At 46.5% G+C, this 18989-nt stretch overlaps 1 protein-coding gene across 1 annotated transcript in view; it reads right to left on the bottom strand.

The window, feature by feature from the left end:
- The window catches only part of LOC144931407 (uncharacterized), a 168005-nt gene that overhangs the window by 38939 nt on the left and 110077 nt on the right, over positions 1–18989 (bottom strand). Inside the window, exons 31-41 of the mRNA XM_078855213.1 lie at positions 12967–13008; positions 12551–12589; positions 10795–10848; positions 8550–8603; positions 7561–7614; positions 7394–7447; positions 6795–6848; positions 5899–6003; positions 4445–4489; positions 3559–3636; positions 250–285 (exon numbers count right to left, since the gene is read on the bottom strand). Coding sequence (XP_078711339.1) covers positions 250–285; positions 3559–3636; positions 4445–4489; positions 5899–6003; positions 6795–6848; positions 7394–7447; positions 7561–7614; positions 8550–8603; positions 10795–10848; positions 12551–12589; positions 12967–13008 — 615 coding nt within the window. The remainder of the gene's footprint in view (positions 1–249; positions 286–3558; positions 3637–4444; positions 4490–5898; positions 6004–6794; positions 6849–7393; positions 7448–7560; positions 7615–8549; positions 8604–10794; positions 10849–12550; positions 12590–12966; positions 13009–18989) is intronic.

The following is an 18989-nucleotide window of genomic DNA, read 5'->3' on the forward strand; positions in this document are numbered from 1 at the left end:
TTTCCCTCCACATTTAAAATCAACGTGCGTTTTGAGAATTTGGCCGCTATACATTTCCACGTGATAAGCCACTTTGTTGAGCTATCATTTGCGGCCAGGTCGCTTGTGAAAAAGAGCTACATAGCTCAGTGGGCCTTACCTGGTAAAATAAAAATTGTTAAATAGTTAGTAGTTTGTTTCATTGACGACCACCAGTTGTGTTAAAGTGACTTATCCACGATCATCTGCCTATACACTCATTGAGTTTACCTGACGCCCTTCGTGTCCAGGATCTCCACGTTCACCCTGTTAGGGACACGCAAACACAAACATAGTAATACAGCATTAATAATACCCATGTGCATACCCATGGAAGCCTCACTGGGTGTCAAGACTTTGAGAGAAAGGTCTTGCATTCGGATGTTTGGCCAAATCCAATAAAGGTGTTTTTTTTTATTTAATGTGGGAAGAAACTGCAATGCCCAGAGAAAATGGGGGGGGGGGGGGAATCTCAAAGCACAGCACAGAGAGAGATTCATAAAAAGAAAAATGTTGTACTGCAATCTACTAGTTACTTAGTTTAACACGTAGGCTTTCGCGACCAATATTATTCATAATCAACGTTTTTGGGTTAGATCGCGTTACTTATAAATGTGTCGTAACTTTAAGATGTTTTCTTGTTCATGTTTTAGTTTTTTTGTTTGTTGCGGTTGCACCCGATTCAAGAGCCGAATGGCTCACAGGGCTATACCTAATAAATTAAACTTGAAACTTGAAACTTGATGTCTGGTGCGGTCAGGGTGAATTTGGTTGCAGCCAGAACTTTGACATTCAGAATTATAGTGACGACAAAAAAAATATTCTCGAGGGCAGCGATAAAATTTAAACGTTCCACCAATAAAAAAGACTTAACAGGACTCAATTTTGGGAATCTTGAAATTGCAATGTCTGTCTAGACAGAGCATCACAGGTCATCTGCTGAACACAGAGCTAAGCACTGACCTAGCACATGGTTTCTGTGGAGATAGCATTGGCGCTTGGATATTGCGAGCATCACCGTCCTAATGGAAGTGATGTCCTGCCCACTGAATGCCCAGTTGCAGCTTTTCCAACTCTAGACGTCACAAGGCACTCATCATAGACAGCCAAGACGTGTGATGCAGGTGTCTGTCTGGCATCTGTGAGGCAGCGGTGGCGTTGGCATATGTATGTACGCTGAACTTCTCTCGCACCGTACATAGCCAGCTGTACTAATCGGAGGTGCGGTGGAAGGACAACACACTAAAAACAGAAAGCAGTTCTAAAGAAATGAGTTTTCAATTTAAATGTAAAAGAGCGTAGCTCCAATGGCCTCGTAATATCGGAAGATGAAGTGTTCGAGATGGCCGCAAAAAATTCCGTCACAGTTCCTGTGATCACTGTTTCATTGCTTTCATGGCTTTATTTTGGTGATTTCGAAAAGTGTATTGGTTTAGCCATGTTTGTGTTGTTGTAGTACAGAGTTAGACTGATGGCCTTAATCTAAGTTGTCTTGTGGTTGTTGTTGGTTGTTTGACATGCATCCCACTGGGATTTTTGCACACAGCGTTGGTGTACGGTGTTTTTTTCTGCAATATTTTGTTGTCTTTTCTTGGATTTTCTGTTTGCACTCAGTCACATATTCACTTTAAGATGTTTTTTTGTTAATTTTTTGTTTTTGTTTGTTGCGGTTGCACCCAATTCAAGAGCCGAATGGCTCACAGGGCTATACCAAATAAATGAAACTGAACTTGATCTGAAAGCACCGCGCGATGCGGTGATCACCGTCTTTGTTTGATGGCTAAGCTAGAGCTGAGGGCCCCAAGTCTAACTTAAATAGCCAATTAACTGAACACGTCTCTTCCGCAGCTCTCTTCTCTCATCCCCCCACATCTCTACCGATTGTTTACATCACATCCGACAAATCGCTAGGAGTTTAAAAGTTGAAAGGGGTTGGGGCGGATGTTTGGAGGGAGCATCGAAAATGTAAAAAGAATAATTTCTGCTTTGGGCCACCCCAAGGAGCCAGCACCGCCACTGCCTGATGTCCTCTTGGCGAGAGGCAGGTGCCTGCAAAGCTTTTAATCTTCAGTGAAGGGAGGAAAGTTGAAAAAAAAATGTAAGCTTCGGATTACTACTTCATGTACACTTTTAATCATTAATGCTCGTAAGTGCGTTTCGTAGTCGGCGTCCCATGCCATGCACATTAGGGCCATGCAGATGAATGTGGTCGGTAATGGCTCTTTAATGCATAAGTGGATCTAATTCACTGATTTACATTAACTTTGCATTTGGCTCGAGAGCATCTCTTTGCATTTTCCTTAAGCCTCGTAGTGCATTTGCGCGGTCCTCGCTGGGCACGCGTCGGGGTTTATCTGCTGGCGGGGGTTCGGCGGCTCCATCTGATACGAGGGGGGGGGGCAGGGGGTGGAGTGACCGTGCATGAGATCCAATCTCTGCAATCAGTGGCGTGCGGAGCGAGGTCACAGCCCCCCCACCTAACCTCCGCCCCCCCCGCCCCGCGCGCTCTGCAGCTGCCACGCGCCCTCGCAGGGTCCAAATGCGCACTCCTTTTTCAGTCGGCATCAACAAACACATCGAGGAAAATTACATGGAAAGCGAAGAGAGAAAGCGACGATTAAAAACATCCCACGCCTGCTCAGGTTGAGCTGTTGGCCTGCGGATATGCCCCCCACCCCTCCCCCCCACCTCGGCACCGTACTGATGAAACGCTCGGAATAGAGTCTCATGGTAATGCCCCTCTAAGCCAAATGGAAAGGCAGATTCCCGAACAGCCCTTGAAAAAAGTAAAAAAAAAAGTGATTTCCTGAACCAAAAAGGGCATTGAGGTGGTGCTCATTTGGTGTTTGCAGCCATGAGCTAGTGGTGAAAATTCCACATTCCTATGGCAGGCTAAGTCTATCCATACAAAAACAACTGCTGACTTTCCCACAAAGTGGTAAATAATTTCATAGACCCACCCGCCCCCCCCCCCCAGCGGGTTTACAGGCTGAATCAACCTCCAAATCAGGATTTGAACTTCAAAACAACTTTTTAATTCTTAGCTGCCCACTCAGCCACCAGCCCACCTTGCCAGTCAGACATTGTTTTAGTAGAAAAAGGATGCACATCACAGGGCAATGGCGGTGGAGCAAAACGCAACAGCTTAGCCCAGAAATTCCTACTGCACGGGGACGTGCCCCCCCCCCCCCCACAGAGCCCCCCCCGACTCTACTTATTTTGGGATAAAAATTACAGGGCGCGGAGAGAAAAATTGTCCGTAACGCCCACACATGATGGCTTGCCTCTTCCAAGGAGCACCGCGAGACCCCAAGCACCACGCCCTAACCTCTCCCCGTGAAGGATGCCTTGAGGTTGTTTTATTCCTCCCCTTCCGATGCGGCTTGGGGAGGTTGGAGATTGTAGCTGGAATTCGCCCGTAGTGATTGCCTCATTCCTGGGCCACCCAGAGGCTCGGGAGAGCTGAGCCGCAGTCGCCGAGCGATGATTGATGCGAGGAGGGAAACGGGGGAAGGCAGGGGAGAGGAGTGTGTGTCTCACCGGAGGTCCAGGGGCACCTATCCCAGGTAGTCCTCTCTCACCAGGGAGGCCAATGGGACCTGCCAAGCCTCTCTCGCCCTGCCGAGCAACAGGAGAAGGTGCAGTGCATCTCGTAAAAATCAGAGCGGACAAAAAAAACGAATAAGAAACAATGCATTTGACCGTCGGCGGCAGTGGTTGAGAGCAGTGGTTTCGCACAAATAAAATATCTGGGAACGATGAGAAGCTGTAACCGCCGAAATGGTGGAACAGCAGGAGATGTTTCCATATGAAAATGAGCTAAGACATGCAAATACAATGTATCCGTTAACCCAAGCCTATTTTTTTTTCTCAGGGTGTTTGTGCAACTCCTTTCTGAATGAGTTAATAAATATGAAAACATGACACTAATATGATTTTGTGAATGGCCATGCAGAAATGCGAGTTTACGTTAAGAAAATCCAACCAAGGGAGAGTGTCCGTGTGATTTTGGTGGCTCAGACATTGATCGTGAACATTATTAGAAGGGGCAGTGGAGACCTGGTGGAATTACCGTGGCAGGGGATTTTGGGTGTCCACTTAATGTATATACAATGTATTAGTTTGTGAGACCTCAATGAAAAAACGGGAAAAAGAGGGACCAGGCCATTAATGATCTAGAAGTCTCAAAACATTTTCTTGTACCCAAAATACCCTCAACCCAACAGACAGGATCCAGACTCAGATATTTTGATATCTATAAGTTTCTACGCAGTCCTGCACGTGCAATTCCTTGCGACTCTAAGCTCGCATCTGTCTGGAAGCATTAGATTGCACTCTCGTTTCCCCCTTGATGTTAAAAAAACAAACCACATTGCTTTCGTAAGAAAAGTAAAAATGATAATGTGGCTTTGTGTCTGTGACTTACAGAGGGGCCTGGTGGTCCAGAAGGCCCTGCTCTGCCTGGGTCACCCTGGGGAACACAAAAAAATCAAAATCAACACTGAGGTCATGTGTGTTACGAGCAGAGGTGTAACGATGCACAAGCCCGTCAAATTAACGAAATGTCGGAGGTTCAAAACAACGATTTTAACTCGGGAATATATCCGTTTTTTTTTTGCCGAGGTGACCGTCGAGGTCACTTGTGGCTGCATTGGAGTGGTCTTGTAAACGACGTGAGCATGCGACATGTGTGACTCGAAACGCGTCAATTGTTTCACGTGCAAATCGATGCATGCTTCGTGGGCTTAAAATAAACTTTAATTGATGAATCTATGTCCCACTAGATTTCAGCAAAAGCTAATAATGTCATTAAATACATTATTTGGTGATGAATTTGTTGAGCCTTACGTCATTAAAGCATGATTATAATCATCACCATCAACATAATTATTTATGATGTATATATGTATGTTGAACTACGTACGCACCATTTGTATCCAACCGAGCTAATCGGAGGTGCAGGGGAAGGACAACAAACTAAACACAAAAAGCAGTTCTGTATATTACACCTCCCTTGCTGTACATCTGAAGATGCCAAAACAAATGATTATTTGATATCAAGAACGTGATTGCAAAGCAAAGCACAACGTTCAAAAGCAAAACCGTACCAACAATATTCAGAATAAATGAGAACGGAGAGCTCAAATGTGAGTAAGTCGACAAATTCGCAGCGTCCGGCTTCCAAAGGGGCTCACGTGAAAATGGCTAAAAAGCCTCCGCCCAATGAACCCAGGGTCTTCGCATGCCCCATCGGCAAAATATCTGATTACCGGCATTAGTTGAGTCCGATTTATTTGCATTTTATATTAGTTATCGTCTTAATCTTGTCAAAGACAAACTATGGAATTTTAGCCAAGTCTCAGTATGTGAATTTCATCGAGTCATTATCTTGGTCTAGTCAACTGAAGGAGTAGAAATTTTAGTCCACTCTCTGTTATTAAATGTTTGTGTGGGCATGTATTCCCCCCCCCCCGCCACCAAAATATTAAGATGTCAGCCAATCAGTGAACTCAGTAAATATTTGTTCATATGTACACAGTTGAATACCATGCTTGGCCTTCCACAGAGCAACGTGGTCTCTAACAACTCGTAAATTCCGTCTCGTCGTAGCCAGACATGCTTGGCGGGACTTCGTCGTCATCATCTCTCGCTCAATGATTTTTGTCCGCTCACAGTCATCGCTGACTCAAGTCAAAAACCGCTCAGTCGATGAATAACATCGTCACTCATTTCGTTAACACTGCCGATTGCCCAGTAGCTTGGGTGTTCGGTGTCTGGGTGCACGGCCTGTGGCCACGTGGCGTGGTTCAGAGGGGGCCTAAACATTATCCTGGCTTAGGGCCCCGATTGCCCCGTGGATCCACGGCTGACTGCTCTCACCGTCACGCCGGTCTTGCCCAGCCCCGGCTGCCCAACCTCCCCTGGGGTGCCAGGAGGCCCCTGAGGACCTGGCATCCCCTGCCCACCGGGCAGCCCATCGTTGCCCTGCAAAGAGCAAACACAGAACAATAATAATAACAATGGCAATTGTTTACCGCGGAAAGACTCAAAGGCCCATTTTATTAGAAGGCGACTCAACCTGGAACCTGGATGCTGCTGTGGTGTAATAGTTAGCATCCTGGACTGGCAATGCACAGGTCACCGGGTTCAATATCTCGGTGATGAAATTGAAACAATGGAGCAAGTTTCTTAAAATCCGCTCGCCTCTCTTCACCCAGAGACAAAATAAATGGGTGCATCGCAGTTAGTCGATCGGCAGGTCACGTTTGGTTGGTTGAAGTGTAAGTACTGCCATTTATTCCAATAACATCTAGCCTGCGTGGAAAAGCAGGGCTAATACATCTCTAGAGGGTCTCTCTACCACTCCTACAAGTGGAGACAATTCTGCCAGCTGTGGTAGGGCTGTACTTTTATCTTTATCCACTTTACGAAACTGGGATGTTCGTCCAATATCCTACTGAGTGTTTGGCATTTAGGCTAAACACTGCAATAGCCAGTGAAAAAACTTACATCACGCGAAGAGGTGACACTCGGCACCGGCATTTTGTGTCTACAACAAGCTTACAACACCTATAGCAAGCCCTGGTGGTCACCCAAGCAATAATACTAACCAGGCACAAGCCTGGTTAGTTCCCAAGATGCATTTCAGACGATTGCCTTACATTAAAACGTGTCAGCAACCACACCGCATGATACATTTGCTCGACATCACACATTTCATAACCAGCTTAATTGATTTCCAAATAATGTATTTGAATTGAAAAAGCACCACTCACCTTCTCACCTTTCATCCCATCAAGGCCATGTGGACCAAGAGGTCCAATGGCTCCCTGCAAAAAGAATATCGAATCATGAGAATTAAAATCATAAAATTACATACTGAACTCAGAACACTTCGAGACTGAAGTCGGTTTAGGTCGCCCAGAATAAATGGAGCAACTAATTATCAACAGTAAAAGTTCCTCAAGAAGGTCACAAGGTCACCCGCGTGAAACTCATCGAGCACACAATATATATCTCTGTGGGTTCTCGCGGTCGTGCTGTGCATGCAAAATCAACGTTTTTGGGTTTAGATCGCGTTATTTATAAATGTGTCGTAACCCTCCACCACCCGACACGGCCAATCAGTAAAAAAGTGTAAATCTCCAATTTGTTTTCGCGGTGTGTGCCTCGTATCGATCGGCACGACGTTCGACGTTTTGCTCCAGGTGCTGGGAGCTTGCTTCTTTGGGAAACTGACCAATGTGCTGCAACCCCCCAACCTCCCCCCCACCCCCCAAAAAGACTTTGGGGAACCCCGTAATATTTCGTTCTTGACTCCCTGAAGAAGGCAAACAAGGCAAGGTGCAGCCCATGGGTCCCGGGGGCCACTTACGATGGGTCCGGGTGAACCAGGGGGCCCAACTAGGCCAGGAACTCCCGGAGGTCCCTGTGAACAAAAAGCGAAGGGTCAAATGAACAAATGAATATCTCGACCAAGGGTCTCCACTGTTCCCGTCCGTACATTTACCTTATGAGAATCAGTGTTTGGGTAACACTTACGGCAAATCCCCTGTCTCCAGGAAGTCCAATAACACCAACTTCACCCTTCTCACCCTGCGGAACGGATAAAAAAAAAAAGCCATTCACAAATAAACGAAGGTACGTTTATATTCGCCCCCATTGTTGCCCGTGCGAGTGAACCCGGTGTTTACTTTGCTCTTGCTCCCGCTTATTTAATAAATGGAAGCTTAAACCGCAACGCGTTTTGCGGCGTGCGTGCGTGCACATTAGCGGGTTTACATCGCTGGTTCTGCCAATGATGTCCGGCCCTCTTAAGTCTGGGGCATTCTCTCCCCTGCTGCCCCCCCCCCCCCCCCTCATTGTCTGGAACTCCTTTCTCACAGTCGTGCGTGTTGTTGACTCCCTATCCCCGTTCCCAAGTACGGGCTCAAGATTTTCTCCTCTGCCTGTGACTCACAGCCTCGGTTTAAACATGCCCGCTGTTTCTGTACAGCATCTTGCAACGTGGACGCACACCGAGGCGCGATGCAGAAATCAGTTGTATTGCGATACTAGTTCATCTTCTTTGTTCTTTCGGTAAAGTCACGTAGAAGGAAAAAAAAGATAATAAAATAATTCTCACGACGTTTCGGCCACTACGCAAGCAGCCGTCTTCAGGTGGAGAACAGCTCTGTCAAGTGACTTTACCGAAAGAACCAAGAAGATGAATCCCTGCAGTCACGAAAGCTTTAAATAGATACTAGTTCAGTTCGTTTTCTACAGCTCTCTAATATAGCTCTCGAATGCGTTTTCAGGTTGCGCACGCGGCGCAATCCGAAAGCACATCAGTTGCGTTGTTATTACTCGCAAGGTCGCGTACGTGTGCGTGCGCTCTCTCTCTCTCTGTCCGTTGCACGAGGCTTCGCTGCTGCAGCGAGTGATACGTGCCACTGGGTGGCACTGCAAGCCAGGGATTGCTTCACTTGTCCCCCACGCAGCAATGCAATCGGTTCGGTGGAAAATGGTTGTGGTGATTTCTGGTCACTCACCTTTGGGCCCACGGGGCCAGGAGGGCCGGGGTTTCCTCGTTTGCCCGTCGCACCCTGTGGCACGAAACACGACACGGAGAAACAGGGCGATGAAGCGAAGGCTAAAGCTGTACAAATGGTAACGGCCCCATTTTCAAAACTTACCAGCGTTGCAATTTGTGACAGGGTAAGCATACAGACATGTGTGTAAAACTAGGTTGTACATTTTTGACAGCCCAGGAGAAATGATGCGGTACTTTTTTTTGTCAGGCTCCAAAAATGTGGATTATCACACGGAATTAATGGGACAAAAGACAATGATGCCTATTTATATGCTCAGCTGACGAAATATGATCTACCCCGGTGCGTCTGGATTCGTAATTTAGAGCCCTTTGTAAGCATACTGCCTGGATGAAGGCATCCCCACGCTGTGTCGCTCATGTTTTATTGTTTGACCATACTTCACCGTTCTGAGCCAGTGCAGGTTAGCGAAGGAAGGGAGGTCCACAAGAGCTCAGATAATCAATCACGACTGATGGTAACCGTGCCCAGGTATCAAATAAAGGTTGGGACCGATTTATGGTACAGGGCCACAAGCTACTTTTGCCGTTATTCCACCGCACTGACACTGTACTGCACTTTAAATGGATACATTAGTACATTTATATATCTTATTTTTGTATTGCGTAAATGAATCTTCATTTGACTGCACTGAACGTATTCGTTTTTTAATTAGATTTTCATGTTTCTTCATATTTGTAGATTCAATTATTTACATATATTAAAAATGTCAGGACAAAACATGTACGGATATATCTTCAGTGTCAATGTATTGAGATGTGATTGCATTTAGAAACTATATAAATTTAAACTCCATTGCATATTTTAATCTTTTCATATGAAATATTTGAAATCTCACCCGCTTTTCACTTGGAATTTACAAGGATGAAGAAAATTATGCAAAAATAGGAACACCCTTTAAATCCGAACACATACAAAATCAACACTATAACAGTTAATCTTTCCACGAAAATAAATCCTTTCCGTGCTTAAGCAAGCTTCAACAGGGCCCCTTCACAACTTATTGAAAGAAAATAGAGGGATGCCCTGTGCATTAGTTTCGCTGTTGAGGATCAAACACTCGAGGATTCCAGCAGCCTCTGAATCTCAACACTTCATCAAACGCCCATGGACCTAATTGCCTCGAAACTGCAAGCAATCTGTTAGTGGACTGAAGCAACCTCGCAACCAAAGACAGCAGCTGCCCCCCCCCCCACAAAATAAACAAGCACGCTGTCAAAACATTAGTGCTGGCCGGGTTGCAAGCAATGCGTGCTTATAACAGGACGTGCCCTCGGGAAGAAAAAAAAAGCAGCCAAAATGAAAAGGACAGGGCGAGGACAGCGTTTCAATCACAGATAAAATATCAAACGTTGGGCTCTCGGCTGCGATAACTCTTGTTGGCAAAAAAAAAAAATTGAAACGTCCATGAGCTGCCAACCGCGTGACGTTTCCAAAGAATCGGGATGTCGCGACTTGCATTTTACCGGCGGTTAAACGGGGCCGTCAGAGCCCCGCGCACAGCGGCCAGGCCAACGTCTGCTTTTAAAATGCAAATAAACACGACGCTCAAATTTGGAGACCCGGCGTGGGCCTTCACCAAACGTCGGCGGTGTGTGTGTGTGTGTCACTCACCGCCGACTTGGGAAGGTTTTACATTTTTCGTGGGGGCGATTGCGACACAATGGATTAATCTGCGTTAGAATGGATGGGGGTGGTGGGGGGGGGAATTGTCGGCGCGCGCACGGACGATACAACGTGGAGGAGTTGACGGATCGTGAAGACTTGGGGGTGGGGGCAAGGGGGGACGGGGTAGGTTTGGGAAGCCATCCCCTGACTTTGGGAGACACGGGATGCAAAGCTCAGACGCAAGCGGGGCACGAAATGCTATTTATGATTTTCATTTCACGACGGCAGTGGGCAAAAAAAAACTGCCCAGGCCAACCCATAACATCTGTTGCAAGAGGAACATCTCCGATTGGATGTTTTTTGTTGAATCCAAACACTCCCCCCCCCCCAAAAAAAAAGATTACATTTTAAGCAAGAAAAACAACTGTGGAAATGTGTGGTCAGTGATAGAATTGAGACGCAGCGGAAAACCCAATATAGAGCAGATCAATTCTGCGCTCCGAAATCCACACCGCCAAATTTCTTTCGCCGTGTATGACATTTCCCATCACATGCTCCGGGAAAGGGGGTTACGCACATTTTCTCCAGGGAGGCCCCGGTCCCCCTTCTCTCCTCTCTCACCTGGCAAGCCCTGTGAGCACACACGTCCGTGCGTATGTACGTGTGCATGAGTGGTGTACATGTAACAAGCGTACAGTGAAAATGTGTGTGTGTTGTTGTGTGCAAGACAATTAATACAAACATAATCCCGCAGACATGTTCCAAGTGGAGAATCGCGTGCACTTACACCTTTGTGAGTGTGTGCACGCATCAAAGAGTGCATGCTGAAGTGCGTTGTTGCGTGTGTCCAAAACACAGTTAATAGCAGTCATGCACCTGCCGAGTCGTGCAAGCGCATAGCGTGAAGTGTGTGTGCGTGTGTATGCATTTATGCATTGTGTGAACGTGTGCGCATTGTGTGTCTGTGTGTGGTTGAGTGTGTGGGGAGCAGTCGTGTAGCGGTTAGCGCGCTGCGCTACGAACCCGGACAACCAAAGTTCAATTCCCACCAGTGAGGATTATCTGATACGGTCATGGGCCTCACCTAGTTCGACCCAGCCTCAAATGAGTACCTTGCTCAGTGTGTAAACATCGCCACTGGGGAGACAAAGGCGGCCGGGCGTGTTGCTAGCCACCCACCCCCTCATAGCTGCCCGCTAACATCACTTGCTCCCAACAGTCTGTTAAGGCTGAACAGGGGGGATCTTTGTCTTTGTGTTTTTGTGCGTGCGTGTGTCGCAAAGCAGAAGCAATAGCACGGCCATGTTCCAAACGGAGAATGGCGTGCACTTCACCAACATGCAAATTGCGTAAATTAGATTCAACGCCGGTGTGGAAGAAGTGCATTAATTTCTCGAGGTGGGGGGGGGGGGGGAGATACGCAGCCAAACGGCGAAGCTGGCGTGTGTTCCATGGGAACAAACTCAACCACCACCCCCCACCGAGGTCCCAGCGGCGTGTCCACGAAAAATCCCCCCACACACCACCACCATTCCCACCGGCGCAAAATATATCACTCGGAGGAGCGCGCGAGCCACCACGTCCGCAGAGATTGACCACGGAACAACTCCACAAAGCGCGACGAGAGCTTTCAACAGATTAAAAGCATCGCAGGCGCTTTGCGACAATAATAATAATACTACGTCCATAATAGAGGTTTGTTTTTGGGGGTTAGATCACGTAAATATATAAATATGTCGTTAAAATCCGCCATCACCTGACACAGCCAAGCAACAACATTTACAATCTGGTACTCAGATTGTGAATGTTGTGGCTTGGCTCTCCAAACACACCGGTTAGTGCTGTGCTAGTGACGAATTGGCACGTTCTGTTAACGTGACAACCCTTACTAGTTGGCTGTGTCGGGTGGTGGGGGGTTTTAACGACACATTTATACATTTACGCGATCTAACCCAAAAAAACCCTCTATTATGAATGATATTGGTCGCGAAAACCTACGTGCTAGTAATAATCCGTTTCGGGTTTATTTTTTACTCCCACAACGAGTATTCAAATGATCCGGCAGAGTTCATTATTTTTCGGTTGCCCATGCGAAAGCGCCCTCGGGCGATGCAATGTTCGGCCTCGTGGAGAACGATCAATCATTTACCTATTTGCGGGCCACGCGACTCATTTTGCTCCCCGCTGAGGAGTAAACATCGAACGCCGCTCCCGGTACCTTTTTAATAGACGCCCGGCGTCGTCGACAATTGAAAGGAAGAAGTTGAGCAATTCCTGCGGACAAATAAGCCTGGAAATTATGGTGCGGGAGGGGGGGGCTGCTTGCCACTTACCGCAATTCCAGGTTCTTGGACCACAGAGGTTTGAGTGTCCTGCGCGCGAAAAAACAGAAGCGTGAGAAAACAAAAAAAATGTTGTGCGCGTGTTCAGCGTTCAGCTCCGACGCGGAAGCGCATTAAATTTTTGCACACGCGCTTGAAGCGGCCACGGCAAAACTCGTACGGCTCTCACATCGGAAATTCGGTTGCGGCGCTTAAACAAATTAAGAGTCAGAACACCGCGTTGCACTAAAGCTTTCCATTTCACATTTACATTGAACGCGCTCAGAAAAAATAAAAAGCCCGCAAAGTTTTGCTCTCGCACCGTAGGATTTATTTTGCTGTGAAGTGAATTGAATCGCCGGCTGCGGAGTTTCAATTTCCACCGAGCGGCAGCGTGAGGAATTGAGAAGTTTAGGGGACAAACTCACCGTGCCTGGCAATCCGGGAAGACCCCTTGGTCCAGCGTCGCCCTGAAAATGCAGATTGGCCACGCACGTGAATCATCCAGCGTGCACACGCCTTAACCGAACGAAGTGCAGCTCTTCCTGTGTACCTTTCAAATGTTGTTTTATTGTTTTCTTTGTTCTCTACACATTTTCTTTTTTCACCGAGCTATCATGAAACGATGATTCATCAATTCAGTACTCTCTCAGAGGAGTGCATGGCCTCGTCCACAGAATGGCATGCAGAAGGAGATATCAAAGAACCTGAGGTCCCTTCAAGTAACCTGTTATTAATGCGTAAGTTGCAGCACATTTCAAACTATACACTTAAATTCTTGGGTTTTTTCGGTAAAACCCAAGAATATGAATCCTTGCAGTCACGAAAGCTTCAAATCTAGAATTATACACTAAAACTATAAACTATTCTCATTTTACCAGGTAAGGCCCAATGAGCTATTCAGCTCTTTTTCAGAAGTGACCTTGCCACATATGATAGGTCAACAAAGTGGCTTATCATGTGGGAATTTATAGCAGCCACATACCATAAACGCATGTTTCTAAATGTGGAGGGAAAACCGGAGGACCGGGAGAATAATCCACGCGACCACGGGGGGAAAAACGTGCAAACTCCAAATATAAAGGGATCTGTGTGTATTCAAGGCCCCACATATATGAGCTTAAGCCCATGCTGATAATCGGTAAGAGGGCTTAGACCATCAATTTAGTAAACACGAGAGAACCCCGGTTAACTCGACAGTCACTGAAACCCAGATCCCAAGCCAGGATCTCCGCGTTGTCGGCTTCGGCTCTGTGCTCTGATCTGAGCGCGGACTTTGTTGGAACAAACCGATCAAGTGGGCACAAACAATTCCAATGGGGTGAAATATCGCAAAGAAAACAACACACACATATCAAACGCTGTATTGGCCATTGTGATCCACCAAAAATGATTTCCTCAACAAACGGTTCATCATGGCCGTGTCCAGAAGACGTCAGAAAAGCAGGTATTTTATCCCTTTGGGTGTGAAATAAAATTTAAAAAAATGTGTAAACAGGGATCATTGATTTCTTGTGGGCAGCATGCAAACACTTTGCTGCACTGGGTAGAATGGCTCCACTGTATTTGTGAAGGATCTTGTCTCAAGCTGGGCTATCCCAGAATGTATTTGATCAATTACTCGACTAATTATTATCGGTTTGGGTACTCGACTAATCAGATAACATTGAGAGAATTGGGGATGGGGGGGGGCTCTCACTGCTGTTTCCACGTGTGTCATTGGACAGTGATGGGCGGGCTGTGGTGATGTCATGGACATCATCATTCACGTTGAGCTGGGCGTGGCTTCTACGCAGGGGGTTGCCTGCCTTCAGGAGGCAAGCAGGACACCCCCTACGTAAAAGGGCTCAAGTAATCGACCGCAAAAAAAGACAGTGGCCGATTACAATTTTCAGCCGATTAATCGACGCAACTGACGAATAGTCTCCGCTCTACTTTGATCTAAAACACCACGAGATCTAGTAGTGGCATTTAACAGGACACAGTCTGATGAATATAACAGTGAAAACCAATACAGAGTTTCCTTGCTTAATTGTAATCTCTGCTGGAAAAAAAATATATTGGCCAAGAAGACCACACAGGCCGTTGGGAACAAAACGTTATTTAATCGTTTATAGTTTTTAGTCAAACAGACAACGTTTCATTATCTATTTATTATTTCATTCATTTAACGGTTGGTGAGCCATCGACCAAACCTCCGCGAATCTGCCCAATCTCATCAAATCTGGACAGTTGAGGCTGGACAGTGCCTGGATAGTGCTTAGATGTGTGACCGCCGTGCACAAAGGTGTTATAGGTGCTGTTGGCGGAAGAGTGCAGCGAAGCAAAGTCCATTGCTCTCCGGCACTCTCAACACCTTCACCCACCCGCATTGACCAGCGTGGTGAAGTTTTAGCAAAGGACCTTCACGCCCTGCACGGCGTGGGGGAAGGCCCTCATCCAGCAGTGGATTGAAAACCCGGCCGTGCATACACGTGTACAGTGGTCGATGAACAGGTTGGCTCAACGGACATATCCATGTTTGTGGCAGAGAAGACAGCTGATTCTTCGGCCCCAATATGCACTGAGCTGCCTATGACTTTCACGCTTGACCGTGCCTTCTTTGGCGTTTAAGAGACCCAGAAAAAGTGACGTTTCTTCAACGTCCACTTTTGGTGTTTTTCTTCTGAAAACCATTTTGGCTACCAACAATTAAATCGGCTCTGCCTAGGGCAATTAACATATCTGCATTTGAAGGTCGCTTGGAAGAGTAGGCCAAATATCCTCGAGAGGGGAGTCCCTTTTGTCAGTAGGTGCGTGAGCAGGCAGTTACAGAAGCTCCACCTTTTACATTCTACAATTGAAGGCAATTACATTGGTCTTCGCAGATTCCCCGTGTTCTTAATTGCAACATCCATTACAATAAGGAACATCTATTGTCACAACTGCAAGAGCACGTGGGATGTTGTGACATCACACCTCATGCGACTCCGCCAAAAATGACGCTTTCATTTTCACCGTTTCATATTTAGATTCATTACTTAAACCAGGACGCCGACGTGATCAGTCACGGCACATGTAGTACATCTCGACGCAGTACACACACCAACTGATTCGGTTGTAAACAGTGCCAGATTCTCAGTGTTCGGTGTTATTGCACGAGCCTCTTGGAACCTGACTTAAGTACTTTCCACCGCATCGCGCGCTTCGACGTGTGCTTCCGCGGCCGTCTGGAATGTTCTTCCTTCTGATATTATGAAGCCACCGGAGCTATGCACTTTTAAATCTACATTGAAAACAAATTCCTTTGCAACTACTTTTTGTGTTTAGTTTGTTGTCCTTCCCCCACACCTCCGATTCGCATGGCTAGCTACGTGCGGTGCGAAATAAGTTTAACATACATACATTAAACGTTTAGCGTTAATAATGCCTTATGGAGTTTTGAGTATGAGTTGATTCGATTTCTTCTTTGCCTGGATATTTTACAAGGGAGATCCGTGGTGCCAGGGCACAGCAACAACAAAAGCAAAAGACAAATAATCAACATATCGCAGAGAATGAGTACAGGGTCCTAAAGGAACATTACACAACTAACAAACAGGGTATTTGATGGTCATAAACAGAGCCGGCCCAGCCACTAAGCGACCCTTGCAATTGCAAAGGGCCCCGTAGCCAGCAGAGGGCCCCCTAGAGTCACTGCTAGCTAGTGGGTGAAAAAAATCATACATCAAAGGGGCCTCCAACCAAATTTTGCTTAGGGCCCCCAAAGGTCTAGGGCCGGTTCTGGTCATAAATCAAACACACATGAATACCAAAAAAACACAAATCAAATATAATATGACAACAAGTGGTGCCAGAAAACGTTAGGTACAGGTGAAAGTAAGCTCTACGTGTTAGTTTTAACAGCGACATCGATACACGTGAATCAAAAATTCCAGTGCAAACATGCAATAATCAGAAAGCCAACGTTAAGAGCAGCATAGCTGCAGGAATTCCCCTTCCAACATTGTGGAGCATGTATCTGTTGGTCAGTGATGCGTAATATTATAATAATAATATAATCATACTTCTTACATTTATATTGTGCCCGCAACGTAATTAAAGGTCTCGGAGTGTTTATATTAAAACCAAAAAAAAAACCCCGCAATGTTTATTGCTTAGTCGAGCGACCTCTTAATGGCAGCTTGTCCCTGTGCAGCCCAAGGTGACTTGCGACACTGGGGGGGGGGGGCAATGATTGCGACGTGTAATCCCAATCGAGTAATTTGAGGGTTATTTTTTTATGGAAACAAAAAAATATTTGGCAAATTTGGATTACGGCTATCAAAAGGGGGGGGGGGGGGGGTGGCACGTGCCCCCCCCCCCAATGATCCGATAAAAATCCCTAATTTCGATCGGATCATTGGGGTTTATTAGTAATAAATTGGCATTTTGCGACCCCCACTGCCACTGTGTAGCATATTATCATGTGCCAGGGACTCTATGAGATGATGGGACAATAGTCTGAGTCCATAATTGGCAATAAGTAACGGCAAAGCGGTTATAAGTGACTCACAGAATTGTGCGCAGTTGCGTATACAGTATACGACTTCCCTGAAGGCATTCACCTTCAGCGAGCGCGATGCCGATCACACGACGCGGTTCGAATTCGACCCTCGACCGATAGCTGCGCCATCACCGCACACGCGTCGAATAAAAAGCAAGGGACAAGTCCTTACTTACTAACAACTCCTATAATTTTTCATTGCTGGAGGGGTTGCCCCCCCCTACCTGAAAATCTTGGCTCCACCATTAACCATAGCCAGGAATGAAAGTGAGCTTAAGCTCACATACGTGGCGAGATGTTAACTACCTCGTCTTGTATGCAGGAGGTCGTGGGTTCTATCCCGACCCTGACGCCCGTGGCCACGTGGATTTTTCTCCGGGTCCTCTGGTTTTCCCCTCCACATTTAGAAACATGCGTTTAGAGTATTGGCTGCTATGATTTCCACATGATAAGCCACTTCGTTGAGCTATATGTGGCCGGGTCGCTTCTGAAAAAGAGATAAATAGCTCAGTGGGCCTTAGCTGGTAAGATAAAAAATTGTTAAAAGTAGTGAACGTGTGTTCACTGCCTCCGAAGAGGTGGTTACACATCTTACCGGTTGAAATGAAAAAAAGTAATTTTTTTAAATTTTGGCCAAGTGAATCATGGTCATATTAAGGGATTAAGTAACTGGTTATCAAGGAAGCCCTTTTAAAAAAAAAGGATGTTCCATAGCCCACCACGAAAAACACAAAAAGCTCAATCTCTACCGTCCTTGTGAATAAATTTTGTGGTAAAGGTGCAGCAGTGCAATTATTTGCCTATATTATTGCTGATAGATGGGCCTCCACTAGAGCTCTAGCGTGAGCATCTCGACATTGTACTTTGGTCTACTCTTCCATGCCGACTATACGTCTTGGAAGAGGTGGGAGCCACCCACACTTTACTCCCACCACCACGCGCGAACCTGACGATCGACTCATCGCGGTGTGCTCATTCACACATTCTGGGTGGACAGAGGTGGCGGGATTTGATTAACTCTCAAATAGTTGCAACCGACGAATCGAACCGGCGATCTCTGGATTACAAGTCCAATGTGCTTACTGCCCCAACTGTGAACACCACGTCTCACAGATAAAACATGAATCGACTCCACGGGGCCGTCACTGAGACATCTGTTGAAGGGTAGACATGACAGGCGCAGGCCTGGCCCATGCGCAGCTTGGATCTCGCTTGTTTTTGAAGGCGAATCTCAAGCCGGTTGCCGCATTAGCATTTATTCACAGGGGCCTGCAAAATCCCCAACCTGATATTAAGATGAAAGCCTGGCAATTGGGTGGGAAAGTGCCCATTCATCATGTTATCTTCACCGCAATACCTCGCATTAGTGGAAGCAAAATGCCTTTTAGATATTAACGTCTTCAAAATTAGCTTTGCGCTAATCTCAGTTTAACACCCGCTGTGTTTTGGCGTTGCAGTTTAAACGTTGAGACATTTAAATGTGTGCTGTCAGTCAGTGATTTACTTACATACACTGCGTGTTTTCAGATAGAAATATTTTTGGTACTTAATCAAACAACCAACGTCTCAATCAATCTACGTTCATTACATAGTCATAAAGATCACATTAATAACAACATTAATTTACCGCACAGCTGGATAAAGGCCTCCCCAGGCCACATCCGCTATTGGGGTTGTTTTTGACTATACTTCACCACGCTGGTCAGTACATGTGAGTGAATGGGGTTACCCAGGACTGGTTCAGATAACACATTCCTGCGGAGGGAGCTGGTAGTGACGTTGGGTTGCTCGGTCAATGGCCAGGGTCAACGGCGGCGTGGTGTATTCCGTAAATATGGCCGACTGTGAGGGCGGGCACAAGCCGGCGTGAGTAGGTTAAACGTTGAGTTTTATAAGGGCACCACGGGGTGACCAGCCCCTCCCCAC

The sequence above is a fragment of the Lampetra fluviatilis genome, chromosome 4, assembly GCF_964198595.1.
Source record: "Lampetra fluviatilis chromosome 4, kcLamFluv1.1, whole genome shotgun sequence".
Classification (NCBI taxonomy): Eukaryota; Metazoa; Chordata; class Hyperoartia; order Petromyzontiformes; family Petromyzontidae; genus Lampetra; species Lampetra fluviatilis.